At 46.0% G+C, this 20,711-nt stretch overlaps 1 protein-coding gene across 1 annotated transcript in view; it reads right to left on the bottom strand.

The window, feature by feature from the left end:
- Positions 1-20,711, bottom strand: part of LOC146839629 (membrane-spanning 4-domains subfamily A member 4A-like) — a 109,709-nt gene that overhangs the window by 9,380 nt on the left and 79,618 nt on the right. The window contains exons 5-6 of the mRNA XM_085651717.1: positions 20,520-20,666; positions 11,170-11,298 (exon numbers count right to left, since the gene is read on the bottom strand). Coding sequence (XP_085507843.1) covers positions 11,170-11,298; positions 20,520-20,666 — 276 coding nt within the window. The remainder of the gene's footprint in view (positions 1-11,169; positions 11,299-20,519; positions 20,667-20,711) is intronic.

The raw sequence follows: 20,711 nt of genomic DNA, 5'->3' as shown, positions 1-20,711 counted from the left end.
TTGGTAATTTGGCTCGCGTTCTAAAAGGTCTGGGGCTGTTTGCAGACAATCTGCCAGGCCAATTGTTAATTTGGCCCTTGTTTGAAAAGGTCTGGGGCTAAAGCCTGTCTTCTTGAACGTGGCGCAGTTTTCGGGCTGCAGTGTGCAGTTTTCAGACTGTTCTGTTTTGTTTTGGACCATTGTTCTCTTGTTTATTTTTCTTTCCTTGTTTCTTGGTGTCATATTTGTCCGTTGAGGACAGTGTATGTGTCTTATATTAAGATGTCTTGTTTCAGTAAGTTTGGGTGTTTCGGATGTCGATGTTGTTCCACCGATGCTCGATTGGAAGAGAGCCAGCCTGCACCTTCGGAGGGTTCCCCAAATTTTGACGTATACGTGAAGCACGGTATTGGCCCTATTATGTTTAGCACGTTGTGGCTTTAATGCAAGGGCCAATGCTGAACTACAAAGGCCACTTGCTGGCTTGTTTGATGAGCAAAAATAGAATTTTTTCCTTGACAAATTGTTTTCTAGAAAAAGTAGACAGTCGATGTTTGATTCTTTAAGAGTGTGGCAGAAAGAAGCGAAGCAGTGGCATATGAGAGCAGAGAAAGAGGTTAGAAAAATACAGACAATAACACAGAAAGCGGTGGCCTATGAGAGGGAAAAGGTAGAGAAAGGCATAGAATGTGCAAACAGCAAGTTTCGCTTACAGACTGATAAATGTTATGTTATGAGGGAAGAAGGTGAAGAGTTTGTTGAGGAGCTATTGGATTCTTGCTCCCGCCTCTTTATGCCCCTGAACGGATATACCCGATGTCCTGATGTCCCAGTCTCCAGCCCCTAGTGCTACCCTCCCGGATGCTTCTACATCCAGTTCTACTGCCTTCGCTCCTACCCCTCTTGCCTCCCTTTCCCACATGCCAGTAACTGGAGCGGGTGCTGCTAGCCCCCCTACCCTGTCCGTTGATTCTGCTTCGGCTACTACGGCTCTTTCCACACCTATAGCGCTGTCCCCTTACATGATGATTCTTATCTCTGCATCTAGTCTTTCCCCCCTGGGTGTGACACCTCAAACGCTGCCGAATGTTGATACGCCTGTGCACGGGAAGCCTAAAGGAAACTGGGCAGCAGCGCAAGATCGCATGGAGAGAGTGTTGGTGCGTTCTGCTGTGGGCGATGAGGAAAAGACGATGGTAGTGAATCAGGCAGCCCAGTGGGCTCAGAATGTGATTTATACTGTAGAGGATGTGTGGATTGTGATGAAAGACTATGAGCTATTTTTACAGCAGCTTGCTCTTAAGCACATGTCAGCCACATGAATAGGAGTATGGGAACAGTGTTTCCAGGGTGTTGCACCACAGATTATATATTACATACGGGACAGAGTCTATGCTATGGGCATGGCTCCAAATTAAGTTTTTGCCAATGTGACGACATTAGTGGGGTATCGAGGCAGACTGCTCCAAAAGGTTTCAACCGTAGGGGCACAGCACCCCATGAGGGCGATCTATCCCATCTACCATCCTGAAGTACCAGAATTGCGCGACTCGACAAATACAATAATTCATCCATGAGTTGATGCCCGGTTTCAGGAACAGTGGATCTATACTCCCTGGAAGAGGAGTGAGGTCCTGTCCCTAAAGAGCCAGCTGCCAGACCCTCGAAAAAACCCCACTGCATATTATAAGGAATTGATAGAGGCCGCCTCCTCCACCGTGATGACACTAGCTGATATAGAATTGTTTTTCGGCCTGCTGGTACCAGTTAATATATGGAGGCAGGTTCATTCGCAAGATCATGCACTGGAATTAGGAGGCACCTGGGATGAGATTAAGGAATGGGATAGAGAGCGTAAGTCTGGTGAAAAGCCGAAAGCGGAGCTGTTAGCTCTACCAGGTCATATTATAACTTCCATGCATTCCCTTATTCCCCCAAAGAAAGTGGATTGGGATAAGTTGACTGCATGTCTCCAGAAGAAAGATGAAAGTGTGTCTGATTTCTTTACCAGATTTGAGGGAGTGTTCTTGGATTTCAGTGGTCAGGACTTATCGCAGGAAGGTGGTGTTCGCTTGTTTGTTACCAGATTTGTTACTAATTTACTTCCTAAGATTACAGCTAGGCTGCAGGCTTCAGAGAGTACTTGGAGTACGTCCTCCCCATCAGTGATTTTGAGTGTGGCGAGTATTATGAGCATAGAGAGAATGAGGATAAAGAGAAGGTGGAGAAAAAGGCAAAAGATTTGAAGACGAGGGTGTTGCTGCAGCAAGTTGCAAGGGGCAGAGGAAGGGGTTCAGGATCAACTCAGCGGTTACCTCAGACTTACAGGGGTGGGGCCTTAAGTGCCCCCCTGGGAAGTAACCAATGTGCATATTGTAGAGAGGAGGGACACTGGCGGAATGAGTGTCCGGTGTTGTTGCAAAAAGGTGAGGCTCCAAAAGGTCGAGGATTTCGAGGACGTGGAAGAAGTGGAGGCCGAGAAGGGATGCAGTCAGGGGATGCCTTGCTCCATAGACAGAGTGGAAATTATTTCGATGACCCACAGAGCCGGCAGTATTATCATGAGGACTATGACATAGATGAGGTGACTAGGTTGTCCACAGCTAGGACAGCCGGGGATAGGGAGAGGGACCAGTTTCAGTGCCTAGAGATCAGCGCGGACCCTACGTCACCGCTGATTTGCAGGGCACCACAGAGAAATTTCTAGTTGAGACAGCTCTGTTTCCCGTTCACTGGTCCCGGGGCAGCTCTGTCTGGCCAAAATAATGTTTTGGTTGGTTTCTCTGGTGTGCCAGTTGTTAGCCCCATTTGCAAACCTCTTGAATTGACTATAGGTCCCATTACGGTTAATTCTCCTTTTTTATTAACATCCAAATGTGGGAAAAGTTTGCTGGGATTGGATAAGTTAAAAAGACTAAATGCCACGATTTTCTGTTCTCCTGATGGTGTGTATATGACAATTGGCCCGCAGGTGGCCCGTGCCAAACAGTGTTTTGCCAAGGATGCTCCACTTCCCTTAGAATTTAGAAAAGTACCCCGCACATTGTGGGCTAACGGAAATACGGAAGTGGGGTTACTCCAGATCCCGCCGTTGTCCATTCAGCTCAAGGATAATGCCAAATTGCCACATATCCCTCAGTACAAGATTTCGCAGGCAGGAGAAAAAGCTCTCAGGATTTGATTAAGTCTAGTTTGGTTGAAGAGACAGTGGCGAATTTGTGTAATAGCCCTATTCTTCCTATCCTTAAAAAGATGCCCTTAGACTCTCCTGATGCTCACCTAGATGTCTACTGTTTCGTTATTGACCTGCAGGAGGTCAATAAGATTGTAGTTCCCCAATACCCTGTGGTCCCGGACATTACTATGATTTTGACAATAATTCCCCCATCTGCAAAATTATTTTCTGTAATGGATTTGAAAAACGCCTTTTTCAGCATACCGATCCACACAGATAGCCGATATCTGTTCGGTTTTGCAATAGCTGGTCGGAGTTAAAGATTTTATCATGCTCCTCAAGGCTATACAGAGAGCCCTAGTATATACAGCCAAGCATTAAAAACACAATTGGATTCTCAGCAGCTCCCCACTGGTAATGTGCTGTTAAAATATGTTGACGACCTTTTTGTGGCCTTGGATACTGAAGATGGCTGTAAGGAAGCCACAGTTAAACTACTCTTACATTTTGTACACCATGGCCACAAGGTGTCCCTTTCTAAATTTCAATATTCCCGACAGGAGGTCACCTACTTAGGTCACCTACTGTCGAAGGAGGGACGCAGACTAGCCCCAGAGCGCATAGCCACCATCACTAATATGCCTGTTCCCGTGACCCAACGCGAGGTATGCACGTTTATTGGAATAACATCGTATTGTTGCAATTGGATCCCTAATTACTCCCTACTAATGAAACCCTTTCTTTACCTGACTACCAAAGATGTGCATAAACCCCTGCCTTGGACGCCTGCATGCCAGCAAGCTTTTGAGCAATTAAAGGTTGCGCTTTGCTCTTCACCTGTGCTTGGTACTCCTGATTACCAGAAGCCTTTTGTGCTCTATGTGCATGAGGCGGACGGTTGCGCACTTTCTGTTCTAACACAGGGTTTTCAGTGGTAAGTAGAGACCCTGCGCCTACTTCTCTGCCATGCTCGATAACGTTGCCAGAGCACTCGCGAGCTGTCTGAGTGCTGCCGCGGCTGTGGCAGTTTCTATCAGGCAATCGGCAGGGCTCGTCCTTGATACTGATCTCACAGTAAAGGTACCTCATGCTGTGGACAAGCTTCTGAACAAGACAAAGTCACAGCACCTTACTAGTGCACGTCTTAAGGGATATGAGTTGACTTTGTTTACTCCACGCATTACCATCAAACGATGTGTTACTCTGAACCCAGCCTTTGGAAGAAAAAGACAATGATGTCCATGATTGTTTATTTCAGACCGAAGAAGAGACGAAGGGAGGGGTAGACTTGACTGATGTTCCTTTATCTGAACCCCAAGGGAAACTAAATGTCGATGGCTCTTGTTTCAAATTGTCGGATGGCACTACTACTGCAGGCTATGCAATCACCATATTACATACTGTGGTTAAGACGTCTCGTATTCCATACCAGTCGGCCCAAGCAGCAGAGCTAGTCGCCCATCTAAGGGCCTGTGAATTGAGTAAGTGACTGACTGTCAATATCTACATCGACAGTCAGTATGCGTTCGGGTGGCCCATAATTTTGGACGCCTCTGGGCGGAGAGAGGGTTTCTGACATCACACGACCTGAGAATACAGCACGGTCCACTGATACTCAGACTGCTATCAGCCCTGGCCCTTCCTGATAAATTGGCTATAATAAAATGCAGTGCCCATAAGTCTATCACGGATGACGTTGGGAGAGGCAACACATTTGCAGATAGAACAGCCAAGGAGACAGCCAGATCAAAGATGAATGAAATGTTTGTGGCAGGTCCTGCTAGATGGGTCCCAGATAATGGGACGTTTGAGAATACAGTGGAGAGTGTGAAGGAAATACAGAGTGAGGCGACTGTAGACGAACTGGACATGTGGGAGGAGAGGACAGGACGCTTGGACGAGGATGGGTGTTGGAATGACTTGTCAGGAAAGCGGAGATGGTTGTTACCTAATGCTTTTGTTCTCCCTGTGGTCACTATGGCTCACAGTCCGGCGCACATCAGTGCGAAGGGCATATGCAAGTTACTGGACCCAGTTTGTCAAAATGACAACATTCCTAAGGTTGCTGCTCATTTGGTGAAACACTGTATTATTTGATTAAAGCACAACCCTGGGAGAGGCACCCCTACACCTGCTGGTAACTTTGCACTGCCTTCCTTCCTTTCCGAGGTTCTCCAGATGGATTTCATCGAAATGGAACGAGTCAATAATTTGACATATGTTTTGGGTAGTGATTTGCACGTTCAGTAAGTGGATAGAGGCCTATCCTGTCAAAGAAAATACAGCCATGGCTACGGCAAAAGTACTTTTAAAGGAATTCTTCTCACACTACGGATTGCCACACATGATCTGGAGTGACAATGGGAGCCATTTCAATGCCAAACTCATTGACTTAGTATGTAAGGGCATACAGATTACGAAGAAATTTCATGCAGCCAACCACCCCCAATTGACAGGCCTTGTCGAGAATTATAACGGCACTCTCAAACTGAAGCTTGCAAAAATAAATGAAAGTACAGGATTAAAATGGCCAGATGCACTACCACTAGCATTGTTGTGTACAAAAGTAACAGCGCATTCTAGGACAGGATTGTCACCCTATGAAGTTGTCTTCGGGCGCCCTGCTAATGTATGGGGTGTCCCTAGACCTAGGCGGTTTTCTGAGATAGAGTATCCTCTTTTGATTGACTATCTGTATCAGTTGTCTAAAGATCTTTGTTTTTTTTCATCAACAGATACATACCACTCTGCAACCAGTGCCAGAGGGGCCTGGGCATCGACCACAGCCCGGGGACTACGCCCTAGTTTGACAGTTTCAACTAAAAACGTGTCTGAGGTGGAAAGGCCCCGCCCAACTGCTGTTGGCCACAATCACGGCTGTGAAGGTGGAAGGCCGAAAGCACTGGGTGCATGCTTCCCATGTGAAGAAGGTTCCTCTACCACTACCATATGACGCCTGGGTCCAGGACGGAATAGCCGATCAGGAAAGTGAGCTGGTGCCACGCTTTGTTCCCTTCTCGGATGCACGACTGTGAGGTGCCCAAACGGACGAGGAGAGTGACAAAGTTCTGTTTGAGGCGATTCCCCCAGTGATAAGAGCTGCTCCGGATGCTTCAGCTCTTAGTCCATCAACACCTGAGTCCCCAGGCCAACCTGAATGTGAAATTCTTCCTCTGTTTGCTGATGAGGAAGTGCCTGGGCTCACCAGGTATAATCTGTGGCCCCGACGAAAGTACAGTGCACCAGCAGGGCAAGGTAGGAGTTAGGGAAGGACTTGAGTTTAGGGCATAGGTGCTGTGTCTCTAGTGCCTCTTTTAGACTAGAGTAAAGAACACGGGGGCACTTCCCTGAACACTGGACAGGATCGTTGAGGGTATTTGCCTAGGAGGGAGGTTGCCCTATCCTGAAAGAAGACGAACTTGCTTTTAGTAAGGGTTGCAGATTGCTTGTTAGTAGGGGCTGTGATTGTGTAGCTCCTCCGTGGGAGCGTTTGATGAACAATAGAAGCCTGCCTGTGAGCCTCTGACGGACACAGGGAAGAAGAATACCTCTCTGGTTGGTTGTATTAGTGATCTCAGTTTGGTTATGCAACAATGAGAGAGGAGGGCCGTTTAATGGCTTCCCCGATACAACAGAATGGGCCTGGATGGTCTAATTGGTCTACTGGAATTAGGGTGGTGGTGGTGTTCATTCTGGTGCTGATGATAACACTATTTGAAATAGTCTGGTATTTGGAGGACCAACACCCCATACATATTCTGATAGGCACTACACCAGTTCCAGTTGAGCATTCATTTATGACATTGGCCCCACATAAAGAAAGACATAGACAAACTTACACTCAGAATGCGTTTATTCAAATGCTTTGTCAGGTGCATAGCACAACTAATGTGACGGAGTGCTGGGTATATGGCCTACTCCCCTCAGTTATGCATAAAATGACTTATTGATTTCCATGCCCTTATCTTACTTAGGTAGCTGTAAAACTTTGTTTCAACTACTGTCTATGGTTAATATGCACTAATATGCAGATGCAATGAAAATGACGCAGGCTGATTTTTAAGCAATTCTAGATTATATAGTGGTGCATCAAGGATATACCCCTGGGGAAGATGGACAGGAGTGTACGCTACAACCCGATGCTAACATGACTATTTTTACAGACCAGGAAAATGTCACCTGGTTGAAAAATGAAGTATTAGACTTTAGATGTTTCCAAGAGCGTAATATCACTGAGGATAAAGCTATGCCCGTTCCTGTGATAAAAACAACGGCTGGTTTCTGTGTTCAAGGGTCAGGGAATGTTTCTGTGGGACGGAGTCATTGTAACTATACCTACCAATTGAATACGACTAGTAGCCCACTCTTACTGACACCTCCAAATGTGTACTTCATCTGTGGGGAACAAGCTTATACGTGGCTCCCTAGGGAATGGTCTGCCCAGTGCTACCTCTCCTTCCTTCTGCCTCCTGTTTACATTGCGCCATCCACATACCACAAAGATCATAGGTTACATCGAAGGGATGTCCTCATGCACCGAGCTAAAAGAGTGGTCAATGTGTAGACGCTATTGATCAAACGGATAATTCCCAACAGCAATTCACTGATATAATGAAGGGAATTGTCCCATTCTGGGGTCCCATGTTTAATAGGCAAAAACAAGGATCTCTGGGGTTCCCACCATTGGCCCAATGATATGGGACCTACTCCACTACCTGTAGCTGCAGTTCGCAATCTTGGTTTTCTCATCGATGAGAAACTTACAATGAGACAGCAGGCTGTAAAGGTGGCTTCTATCTGTTTCGCCACCCTGAGATGGCTTCAGAAGATCTTGTGGATGTTACCTCCATCCTCTCAAAGAACGGTAGTTCAGGCGTTGGTTATTTCCCGCCTGGACTATGGTAACGTCCTATATCTGGGAGCCGACCAAACAACCATAAAAAAACTTCAGGTTGTGCAGAACGCTGCCGCCCGACTGCTCTGCAATGTCCCTAGGAGAACATCAGCATCTACAGCACTCAGTGACCTCCACTGGCTCAAAATTCCGAATAGAATCAAATTTAAAGTCCTGTGTCACGTCTTCAAAATCAAACACGGCTCAGCCCCAAAATACCTTCAGAATCTTATCCAGGCCTATAAACCTAGTCGAACTCTTAGATCATCAACATATGGTGACTTCTCTGTCCCTAGATTTAGGCTGGCAAAAATGGGAGGGCGTTCTTTTGCTTATCTGGGTCCCAAGTTTTGGAATGCTCTTCCTGTGACCCTTAAGACAGAAACCAATCTTTTTCGTTTTCGTAAGGGACTCAAAACCTGGCTCTTTCAGCAGTGATTGTTAGCCTGGTAAATTCAGCGTGCCACTCTTTTTCCATTTTCAGTTTTTTCTTGAGTGCCGGGAAACCCACTGTGGGTAGCTGTGCGCGTTAGAAGTTTAAAAATAAATAAATAAATAGCCGCCACATACGCCATTTAGCCAGAGTAGTTGAGGGAGTCATTAAAAGTACTGCCGGTATACTCACTAATATCACAGTCGAGCGCCAAGCTACGAGACTCATTTCACTTCAAAATCAGATGGTTTTAGATGTCATACTAACTGATAGGGGTGGAGCATGTCGGGTCATCGGCAGTAGCTGCTGTGTGTACAGACCTGACAGTGCTCCGACTGTATATTCTGCCATACAAAAGTTACACAGATTGGCTGCAGAGATACACCAGGACAATGGTTCATGGTCTCTCACAGGGTGGCTCTGGGACCTATTGACTCCATGGGGTTGGAAGATATTTCTCGTACTGATAGCCATTGCAGGGGTTATCTTCACCTGTTGTTTATGCATCAATTGCCTTCCGGCTTGCTGCATGTATTGTGCAACCAAACTCACCTCCAACGTTGTGTTGCCCACACAGGAAAATAAATATTCCCCTATGATTGTGCAAGAAATTCAGTCAATCATGTTAATAGATGAGGGAATATTTGATTATTGAAGTACAACAATTCCTGTATGTTTCTTTTATATGCTTTGAATGCATTCTGCCATACGGATGATTATGCAATAGTTCCCCCCCTTTAGAATTGTAAAGACCCTTTAGAATTGTAAAGATAAAGCTTTTTTAGCCACATATGCTAAAAGGAGGGTCTGTTAGGTTTTAAATTCCCTTTCTTATTTTGCATTTATACATAATATGTAGGTTAGCAATATGTGGCTAAATATACACCATTTGCATTCGCATTATGCAACCTACTGAGTTATCCTTGCGGCATGTAAGCTTCGTTGGCTTGTGTGCCTCCATTTTGTATTTTACTGCTACTAGAATTCTGTTTAGGCCGCATCCACACAAGGCCCCATTTTGCTTTTCGCTTGCTTCAGCAGAACTGTAAAACTGTACACTGTTATTATTCTCTCTCTGCTGTCCAAGGTAGAAGTCTGATTTGCTAATGAATAGATGTTCTTTTCATATATTCCTTTCTGTATGTGTAGTTCTGCTCCCACGTTTGGAGACGTTGAAGCCCAGCACATTGGCCTTGGAGTACTGATAACGCACCCATCTGGCAGGTGTTAGCTCATCTGTCTGTACCTCCTTTGTTCATGCCTGGCTCAGGTCGGTACTTTTCCATAAGAGGCGTGGCAGAAGTCCCCAGAAGGGTTTATCATGTATTAGCACGCCTTGGGGAGTTAGTCCCGCTCGGCAACCATCTTAGGGTGAAAGCCTGACTTGGGGCTCCTCTGCAGAGCATATATTCATTAAAGTAAGTTTGCATTCTTTACTGTCTGACCGACTCTTCATTTGAGAAGGCATAGCAGGTGGTTGTGGAAATAACCTGCGAGTCCTAGATGGCCCCGTCCTTCAACCCCCCAACCAGGGAAAATAATTCCTGGCTGTGGGAATAGTTAGGTATTTGTTTTTGATAAACTAAACATTTAGTGGATGTCTGTCAAAACCATTTGTGGTCTTCTACCAAACCTTTGGTACTTTTAAAGCAACCACCATGACATATGTTCCTCAGAAAGTACAACTGGTCTCACATTGGTCTCTAAATATGACAGTCCTCTGTCTGTAGGGGCGGCGGATGTAATGTTCTCTGCCATGCTGATGGAGATAGGTAAAACCGCCCTAAATCAGACCCACTGTATTGTATATGTGAGTAAATAGCAGTGAACGAGCATGTCCTTGTTCTCTTCAACATTCAACCCATCCTTAATGATATCAAACAGGCTCCATTAACTCCAAAACATTTAATAATTACAACTGTCACACCAATACGTTGATAAGTCATCCACGCAACACGTATCTACCACTTCTTGCAACTGACATTTTGGGTCTCATCTACACAAAACAATTATGCAGAGCAATTTAGCTGCGCCTTGCTGCATCATTTTCAAAGCACAGGGATACATTGTATTAACAACAATACAACCCATCCCTGTGCTTTCCCCAGCGTTGGCGCACAATTGGCTGCCATGCGCCAGCGCAGGTACCCTTGCATCATTTTGCAAGGGTACCTGCACTGCGGAGATGATTGTTTTTGTGCACAAACAATCATTAATGGCATTTCCCTCTTTCAGAGTGCACAGAAAGGGGAAAAAACGAGAAGTAAAAGTATTTCTCCTTGTTGTGCCATTCCTATGCCTACCCTGGGGAGGCGCATGATTCTGAGGCATTCTCAGTTTTACAAAATGTTGTAAATCTGGGTTTGTGTCAAGTTCCATCGATGTTGCATGGGAACACCCACAGCAACACCCATGGAAATCCCCTTTCACACAGAGGAATGCATGTAAGGGGCCCATATTTACCAGGTCATAAAAAGTATCGCAGGTAGGCTTGTAAATAAGCTCCTTTGTGTTTACAGTGTTCTTTTGCATCATCCTTCATTAAGTTTTTCCTCGCCAACCAATGTATTGACAAGTATATGGGAACATCAGTACTTGTCCTTAGAGACCCAGATAAATTGCCCTAAACAGAACAGAACAGCACAAAGGATGGAGTGTTTACTACAGAAGTCACTATCACTATCTCACCTGTGCGGCTTCTGTGGAGGAGGACTTGCAGCACACAGCCTTACTTGCAAAGACGATGTTGGAAATCGAGATGCAGAATCCCAAGACGGAGAGCGAAAGAAGGTAGCCCAGGATTCCCTTGTATACAATCTGCAAGGGTGTTAAAAAAAGAACCATTAAGGTGCGGAGTGTGGTACCACATAAAAACTCTCAGCCCGATCCAGTCTGATCAATCCATACATATTGTTGACGCAAAGACCCACCAGTGTCCGCAGCCCACCACTGACACCCCTCTACTATGTTTCTTTTTCCTGTATGAATTCAAGAAATCTACACACCAATTTCTTGCTGTTGTCTCCACCGCCTCAGTTGGAGTTTTATTTTCTTTCCACCATCCTTTCTCCTAATACATTGCACCTTACATCATATCTTGAGATCCATCTGCTGTAGCCTCCTTGCGAAAGCTGTTTTTAGAAGCACAATTCTACTGAAGGTTTACAAACTACATTGCCTCTTCAGTGCCTATTTCCACTCTTTCCCCAATTTACAGTATAACTGATTAGAAAATTGATATCACTCTCAAAGCCCTCTTGGGTTGAGCATGAACCACTTTTGTAGCCCAACTCCAATCCTTCCAGAGCCCTCAATCAACTTGTATTTTCAGTAAAGTTATGACTTCAGTGATTGACAAGTCAGTGGTTCTGTAGTGAAGACAGGGTTTTGCCTGCACACATTTCTATGTTAGCATAAGCGTTTTAGATGTTAAAGCCATCTTGCCACTTTGCTGCTTTTGCACACGACACTACAGGTAGCTGTTATTATAAGTAAAACTGCTTGCTTGCTTTTTCTTCACATGAGAACGGTCTGTTTTTTACATCCCTAGACTTACACCGCGACCTTAGTCTGAACACTGTGTGCAGGTACCGTCAAGGTCAAATAACAATGTATGCTGTTGATTTCAGGTTGATCGGCCCACGCTCCAGACACAACAAGCACACAGCTGCAAATATCTGAAACTCGGGTGCCTTTAATATTGTATTGCATGCATGATGCTGGCACTCTTGGAGAAAACCTTTCCAGACACAGAGAGCAGTGCTGATCCTGTGATATGATTCACCTAAGCTGATCTTGGAGGTATGGGGTTCCCCATTCAAACCTAGAGACCTTCTATTATTATAAAACTAGCTTCTAGCCAGGGGAGGGTGGTACACAAGGTATTATAGGACCTGTTTCCACTATCATTATAATATGATTCCTCCCTTTGTTTTTTATGGAATTGTAACAATGCTCATGGTTTCATTTCTGATCCTTTGTCTGCTTATGTTAGCCAAAATACTGCATCTTAGAGCACGTAGTTAAAAATAAACATTTTAAACTTTTTCGTATCTCTGATTACTCACGTTGTGGACTGATATAAGAATAAAAACGAAAAGGTGTTCTTGATTCCACCATTCCTGAGAGTAACCTAAGTCGCTTGTTCTGGGTAATCATTGGTAGCTTCGCTGTAGTACGGAGAATGAATGAGATACTGATGCTAGTCGGATAGGGGTTCTGGGTATTAAGGTGAGTTTTTTGGTACACCACAATTCACCGAGCTCCTGGTTTCCTGTGCATAGTTCTGTGCGTGAGCAGAATCTCCGCAACAGTTCTATGTATCTGAATCCATTTCATTGGGGAGATTTCTCACTGTATGTCTATACTTGCACGTCCATATTTCTTGCCTGTTAGCAATCTACTAGATTATGATTCACGTTATGGCACAAATGTCTTTTCTCTGTTATCTCTATCTGGAAAATATTTTTACACAAACCATTCTTGCTGCAACACTAGTAAATAATGCAGTGTGTTGGTGTTTTTTGCACTCAGGGTCTTATTTATGAGAGGCTTGCACCACCGGAGTGTCACTTTTTTTGACTGTCGCCTCTCAGTCATATCTATGAGGCGACGCAAAGCCACTTTGTGGGGCTTTGCATGGCCTCATAGATATGGAGTATGACAAAGCAGTGCAAGTCGCTGCCTTACCTTACTCTGCATCAAGAAGTCATTCCAAGGGCATTGGGGTGGGTTTTGCCACGCAGCACCCATGGATTTTAATGCTACCCTAGATTTACGTAATCTCATAAACCTGGGCAGCACCAAAACTTTACACTTCGCAAGAGCAGGCAGAACGAGGAGAAATATTTAAATTTGTCCTCGTTTTTTCCCACTTTCTGCAGCACACAGAGAGGAAAACGCCTCTTGGGATTGTTTTGTGCAGGAAGGTGTGCCTTCTTGCACAAAAACAATCTCGAGAGGTGCCCCTTTCTGTACAAAAATTATCCTGTCTGCAACAGAGGCACCCTTGCACCATGGTGCAAGGGTGCCTACTTTGGTGCTAGGCAGCAAATTGTGCACCAGCGCCGGGTGAAAGAACAGGACTGCACCGTATTTCATAAATACGGTGCATACCTGCTCTTTCACATGGGTGTAGGGCAGTACAGCAGGAAGATTTGCGGCACTGCCCTACGACAATTCTTCATAAATGAGGCCTCGAATTCGTAGATTTCCTCAAGCCTACTTTTGCCCTGAAATTAAGAATAGAAATTAAGTGCTAAATGCCAAGGGGAATTCTAGTTACCTCTTTCTACATATTCTATCTCATGCACTACTATATACCAAGGGGAATTCTATCTACCTCTCTCTATGTAACCCATCTCATGCTCTGCTATATACCGAGGGCAATTCGATCTACCTCTATCTACATAACCTATCTCATGCTCTATCTCTAGATAACTACCCTGCCTATCCTTCTTTACATCTCTCTCTACTTCTGTATACCTCCCTCTAAGTTACTCTCAACTTCCTCTGTCTTCTGTGCCTCTCTCTCCTCCTCCTCTCCTTGTTTGCCTCATTTTTTACTACTTCTTATCTCTTTCTCTCTACCTTACAGTATCTTAGTTCCTTATACCTCACGTCACTTAATTCATACCCTTCTCTTTACCTAATTTTTCTAATTACCCTACTCTTTGACTACCTCTGTCATTTTTCTCTATTACCTTCTACCTCTCTCTTTGCTTGACTCTTTCTGTCTCACATCTCTCTCCTCACTTCACCTACACCTATTCTACATCACCCTTCTCTGCCTAGATCTCGCAACATCTCTATGCACCTATCCACACCTATCCCACTTTCTTTCCTTCACCCCGTCTAACTCACCTATCTTTCAATACACCTCTCTCTGCCCTACCTCTCTCTACAAATCTTTGCGGTCTAATCTACTTCTTTACTTCCTTGTCTCTAATTTATCAGTCCACTATGTCACCCCTTTCTCAGCTCCTAACTGCTTTTTTCCATCTCACTTCCTTGTATCTCTCCTGCACCTCTCACAACCACATCTTTTGTTACTGAACCTCTTTCGCCATTGCTCTATACCTCACTGCTACCTCTCTCTACCCCTCACCGCTACCTCTCTCACAGCCCTCTTTCTACCTCACCTCTCTTTCTTACTGTCTTCTACCCCCTCCCTAGATAAGTGAACACACAGAAATAGTAAAGGATGGAAAAGGTAGTGGAAGAGAATTAAGGAGAAAATGATCTAATTTCCCGCCATGGAATGGAGAAAAACTGAAGAGTCATTTGTTGATTATTCTAAACCTGGACAGAATTTGAATTGCGCCTGAGTAATTGGAGACATTTCGGTAATTTCACGTTACTCTTGTGATGCCGAATGATGGACAGTGCAGCACACATGCAATGTGTGAACATTTTGAAGAAATAAACAGATTTCTCCAACTTTGCACCTGTCTAAGAAAGGCATTTTTTACTCTCTGGAAGATAAAATGGAAGATAAAATAAGGGAGCAGAGGCAAATAATTCAGGAGACTGAGGCCAGATGGGCAGCTTTATGTGAGGCCAAAGAGAGGGCTGGTATGGGAGATCCTGATTGGGGGAGGAGGCGGGGGAAAGGTAGGGGTCATAGACAGTGGTCAGGTGCCTGAAGAAGAGATGGTAGGTGGCAAGTGGGTATGGGTCACTCCTGCGCAGCAGGTGGGAAAGAGAGCAGGGACAGCCAGCACGGCGGTGAGGCCCGGTGGTGCTGGGGACCCCGCAGGTTGGAGCATCCTTGTGGGGGGGTGCACCCGGCAGCTGAGGCAAGAAATGCGGGGTGACACCAGCGGGGCACACAACGGCTCTAGGACGCTGGTCAGAAGCAGCAGGGGGGTCCGCAGCGGCCTACCTGCCAACAAGGGAGCACGCAACGCCTGCGGCAACGAAGAAGTGCGTTGGAAAGAGTGGTGTAGTTGCGAGAGGTCAGAAGTGGGTGGTGCAGGAGTATATGAGAAAGACGGTTTTGACTGAGGCCGAGTGGTGTTGGATTACGAAGAGGAGAGTGAGGAGTGGAAAGAAGGTGAAGTGCGAGATGAGGACGATAGTGTTATGGGGGGCCCCTGGGGTCTCGGAGAGGGCAAACAAAAGAGATGGTGTTTTTCAGGAGTCCAATACAGTCACCGATAAGGCGAAGGCAATGATGCAGAGAAAGCCCAGCTGCCGGGTCAGGGACAAAGAGACCCAAGGAGGACCCTCAGGTACGGGGGATTGGTAGGCGGCTTGGGGGGATGGTGCTGCGGGTAAGAAGGGAAAATACTGCAGGTCGGTGGGTGTTGGTGATGGGAAGGTAAGAGAGTTGGGGTTAGCAGCAGACTCAGCAGCGGCAGCTGTAGAGGCCAAAGAAAGTGGAGGTGCGACACGCTTAGTAGGAGCAGGTGTCCAGACGGGCAAAATTGAAGGGGCTGATGCGAAAGAGAATAAGATGGGCAACAAACGCCACAAAAAACTGCCTTATATGGGGTTGGCAAAGCCACTAGGTTTGCACCTATATGATAGGACAAAAAACAGGATATGAAAACACGAATACGTGGACGTTTTTAAGTTGTTACATAGAGAGATACAGGCGAAAGAGGTTGAAGAAAGAAGAATGGGAACTGACAAGAAGACCGAGGGTGCCCATTAATATGGAAAACTGGACCTCGGCATTTCTGATATATGCTAGTATTTACTGCGAGAAAAACCTAGATAGGGCGATCGCATTGTTGAAATACATGTACATTATACGAAAGGCTCAGATGTATTTTGGGGATTTTAGCTCAGCTATGAAGAAGAATTTAGGGCCAGGGTTAGCATTAACCCATACAAGCCTTGGGGGGAGGTGGATCAGGAACTATGGATGCAGTGGATGTCGTTCACACAATCATCGGCATCCACGCATTCAGCCAGCAGCCTGCCGATGACATATCGGTCCTTTCCGGCGTGTCCGGCTCAACAGGGGGAGGGTGGGGCTAATCCCAGAGCAAGCGGAATGAGTGGACAGCCAAAACCAGCAGGCGCCACAACAGGGGCATGCTGGACGTTTAACAAAGGTTTCTGTTCCAGGCACCCATGTAAATTCAAACATGAATGCTCCAAATGCGGGGGCAGACACCCACTCACTCAATGCTTTACCTTGACCACACCAAGTGAACAGTAGAGGTCAACGAAGGGGAGGGGAAGGTCTGGACAGAAGGGCCCCTACTCCAATTAAGATTGAGGTCATGGGCCCGTAGCTCTCAATTTACCCCGACAGGGAGGCAGCCCTGCATTTACAATGGGGGTTTATGGAGGGTTTCTGGGTAGGTTACCAGGGGCCAAGGACACGTCGATTGGCGGACAACTTGAAATCGGCCAAGGAATTACCGAATGTGGTGGCAGCAAAATTGGGAAAAGGGAGGGAGGATGGCAGGCCCTTTCACGGACTGGCCACTTGAAGACCTGATTGTGTCACCCTTAGGGGTGGTCCCTAAAAAAGAACCAGGGGAGTTCAGAATGATTCATCACCTATTGTGGCCAGAGGGAGGATCAGTCAATGACTTCATTGCAGAGGAAGACTCTAGAGTATTGTATGTCTCAGTGGATGATGCTGTCCGCTTGGCGAGAATGTGAGGGCGGGGAGAAGAAATGGCGAAGCGTGATGTCGAGTCTGCATTCCGTCTACTGCCCATGCACCAAGTGGATTCTTCAATCCTGGGGATGCAGTTTGGAGGGGCCATCTATAAGGATAAAGTCTTGCCCATGGGGTGTGCGATCTCTTGCGTACCTTTTGAGATGTTCAGTACGTTACTGCAGTGGGTGTTTGTCAAGAGCAGTGGTCACAGAGAGGTGTCACATTACCTGGACGACTTCTTGTTTGTAGGGAAGGAAGGCTTCGAAGCCTGTGAGAATTCATTACAACAGTTTGAGGGTTTGGCACGAACATTTGGGGTGCCGTTGGCACCAGAGAAAACAGCTGGGCCCAGCTGCAGGTTGACTTTTCTGGCATAGAACTGGACTCTGTGCACTGGATGGCACAACTGCCCAGGGAGAAGGTGGACAACATTCAGGCCTTCTTGTTACAAGTGATGGGAGAAAGGAAGTTTGAGTTGAGGGCTATGCAGAAGTTACTAGGTTTCCTGAACTTTGCGTGCAGGGTGGTGAGAGCGGGGAGGACTTTCTGTAGGCGGCTCGGCATGGCCATGTCAGGCGCGGTACTACCACACCACAGGGTCAGGATCTCAATGGGAGTGTGGCAGATGTTTTTGGCTGAATTCAATGGTGTATATTTGGATTTCGTAGAAGAGAACAGTCTGGCAGGTGCAGATATATGTGTGAAGTGCTGACGCTTTCGTTTAGCACTTACTATGCATGTGTGAGGTGCTGACATGCTTTCGTTTTTCAATCATGCACTCTACAATTCCAATGGGCCTCCATTTTTTGATTTTTGCCTAAACTGCACTGTAATTTCTTTGTTGATGTTAGTGCTCTGAGCCTCTTCTGCACGCACATGTATTAAAATAGCAAATTAAAATTTCCCAATGGACTCGGGCTCTGACTGACTTATGTTTGCGTATCCAGGATTTCCTCCTCTAGCACAGTTTACAGCCTGCCCGAGGTATGTGTGCTGTGTGTGCATATGGCCGCACAAATAACTTGCAGCCTACATCAACTGGTTTGATGAAAGCAAGGGCTTCCAAATGCAAGCAATACAATTCAAGCCATTGGTCGATGGGATAACACCATTGCCTCGGGCTGTACTCTGCTCTAGGGTAAAGTCTGAGAAAAGAAATCTCAGGATTTCATCTTCCCTTTGATGCAATGTGCTCTTGTGAACAGGCCAGTGGGTTAGCATAGCAGTTCTCTGGTTATACTGAGTAAACAGCTATCACCGACATTAGCATATACTTTTATTGATGTCATAACTAGTTTCACAATTGCTTAATGAACTTTCTTGCTCTCTTATATGTGAATGCACCATTTGTCCATTTGTTTTTCCAAATTTTCCCGGGGGCGGGAGGGAACCCCCTCCCTATACCCTCTTTATGACAGTCAGGCTCACTCGCTATGCTTGTTTGCCACAGTGCACTCATCACACACCTTTACGCCTCACCAGTTTCAAATGTCACCAGCCACCACTGCTTTCTATTTCTCTCCTCCTCCTTCCCATGCCAGCTGCATTTGGGGGAATGGGAGAAACCTGATGAAGAGGAATAAGGTGAAAGGGAACTGTGCTTTCTCTTAGAGTGGTGCTTGCTCTTTCACAGAAAGCAGTAACACCAAGTGCCAAAAACAGCGCTAAAAATCTGAATCCCCATATAACGATACTTACCTGCTTTCTAAATAATGCAGAAAAAGGCATGCTAGCCCCGATGCCAAAAGTGAAGGGACGCACATGAGCAAACAGAATCATCCCCAATGCGAACGCTCACGCATGGACCTAAATCCACTGCGCACTCGGAAAATGAAGCCAGCGCTCCCTCTAACCCTTCGAAGGAGTAATCGATGGTGACATCCACTCTGGTCTCCAAGAAACGGGGGAAGAATCTGCCTTCCCTTCATGACTAGGAGGCCACAATCCTCTCAACGGGTAGGTGCTCCCATGGAAGATTGGGATGAAGACGAGGGACGTAGGGGTAATGGTTCAACATAACTTGAGCACATGTGGTTGTACCTAATCACTCAGGCCTATAAAGGTAGTGCTTGTGAACCCTCACTCAGACTCTCAAACACCACCATGGACGCAGATCTGGACGGTCATTTAATTGCACTTCCCCAGATTCAATGAGGATCCATAATCACATGATCAGCGAGGAGGGTGGAGGATGAGCACGTTACACAGCACCCCGGCAGAGTCTAAACTTGTGATTTATGAACAAACCCAGTGGCAGCTGCTTGCAAAATAAATTGGTGGGGCAGCACGGGGGATGAGAATAAATAAAAAAGACTTACCTACCGCTGACGCTGCTTGCCACCTCGTTGCTCCTCTGCCACACAGCCCAGGCTCCCCCACCTATTCCAGACGCTGAACTCATGGTATTATTAAGCATGAGAGAAGCACCTGGATTGACCGGAGCGGTCTGGTTTGACACTCCCTGAGGCACAGGGAGCCTGTACCTAATCTCCACCTGGCTGAGCAACAAAGCTGGGTTGCAAAAATATAAGTGCACATGTCGGTTTGGCCGCCTGAAGACTTCCAGCCAAACTGTCCGTGTCCACCACTCCTCCTTACTGCCATGGCCCCGCCCTAGACTGGCATCGGCGCAGTCAGTCAGTGAAAAATAAAATGATGATAAAATTGTTTTATTATCATTTTATTTTCTATCTGCTGGCTCTGAGAGATGGGGTAACACTCCTCCGCCAATACGGAGGAGCTGCCACTAGACAAACCACAGTTGTTTGGACCCACTTGGGTTTTCTCATGTGTGTCATCAGCTGTGTTACAGATAAACACAGCGTGCATGCACAAGGCAGTGTGCCCCTCACCTGTTAAGAGCATTGGCGTGCCTTTCATCTTGTGTCACCTGCCCCCACACATTGTAAAGGCTCAATACAACACCAGAGTATAAGAGGGGAGAACCAGATCCTAGACATAGGTAAAGGCCCTGGACTCCTTGGAGCAGGATCAGAGTCAGAGCGTCGTAGTCCAACAACCGTCTTTTGACACAACATGGCCACCATACCCCACATCCACTCTATCGTCAGAGATGCCCTGGAACTAAATATTGGAATTCAGACTATCATTCACCCTACAAATTACTTGCAGTGCTGCATTTATTTGCAATTGACTCTGGTCAGCCTACATGAGCCATGGTACATGGGTTAGCACAGTATACACTTTGAACCCTACTTATGTTTTTTTTTTAATCAAAAATCTCATTTTTGCAGTTTCAGGTCCTGGGATATGATAATGAGTTCTAGGCAAGGTGGATCTGAATGAAGATTTTAAACAGCGGATTTATGTATTCATTTATTAACAGTAGCAAGGCTGCCTTTCACACAAGAAAATATACCTAAAGAGTAACTAGGAACAAGAATACGGTACTTACAATAAAAGCATCTTTGTACATCGTGCAGTAGAAGCCGGGAGTGATACAACCAACCTGTGCAGTGCTGAACACATCCAATGTGAAAACAAGGATCCCACCAGCAGCTACCAGGGTGGTGAAGACACTCATCACCAAACTGCTTACCACCTGCAGATACAAAGAGATTCAGAATGAGAAGAGGTGCATTACCTC

Source organism: Triturus cristatus, chromosome 4_1 (assembly GCF_964204655.1).
Source record: "Triturus cristatus chromosome 4_1, aTriCri1.1, whole genome shotgun sequence".
In the NCBI taxonomy this organism is placed as follows: Eukaryota; Metazoa; Chordata; class Amphibia; order Caudata; family Salamandridae; genus Triturus; species Triturus cristatus.
The sequence above is the reverse complement of the archived record's forward strand: the minus strand, read 5'-3'. Positions and strand labels throughout refer to the sequence as shown.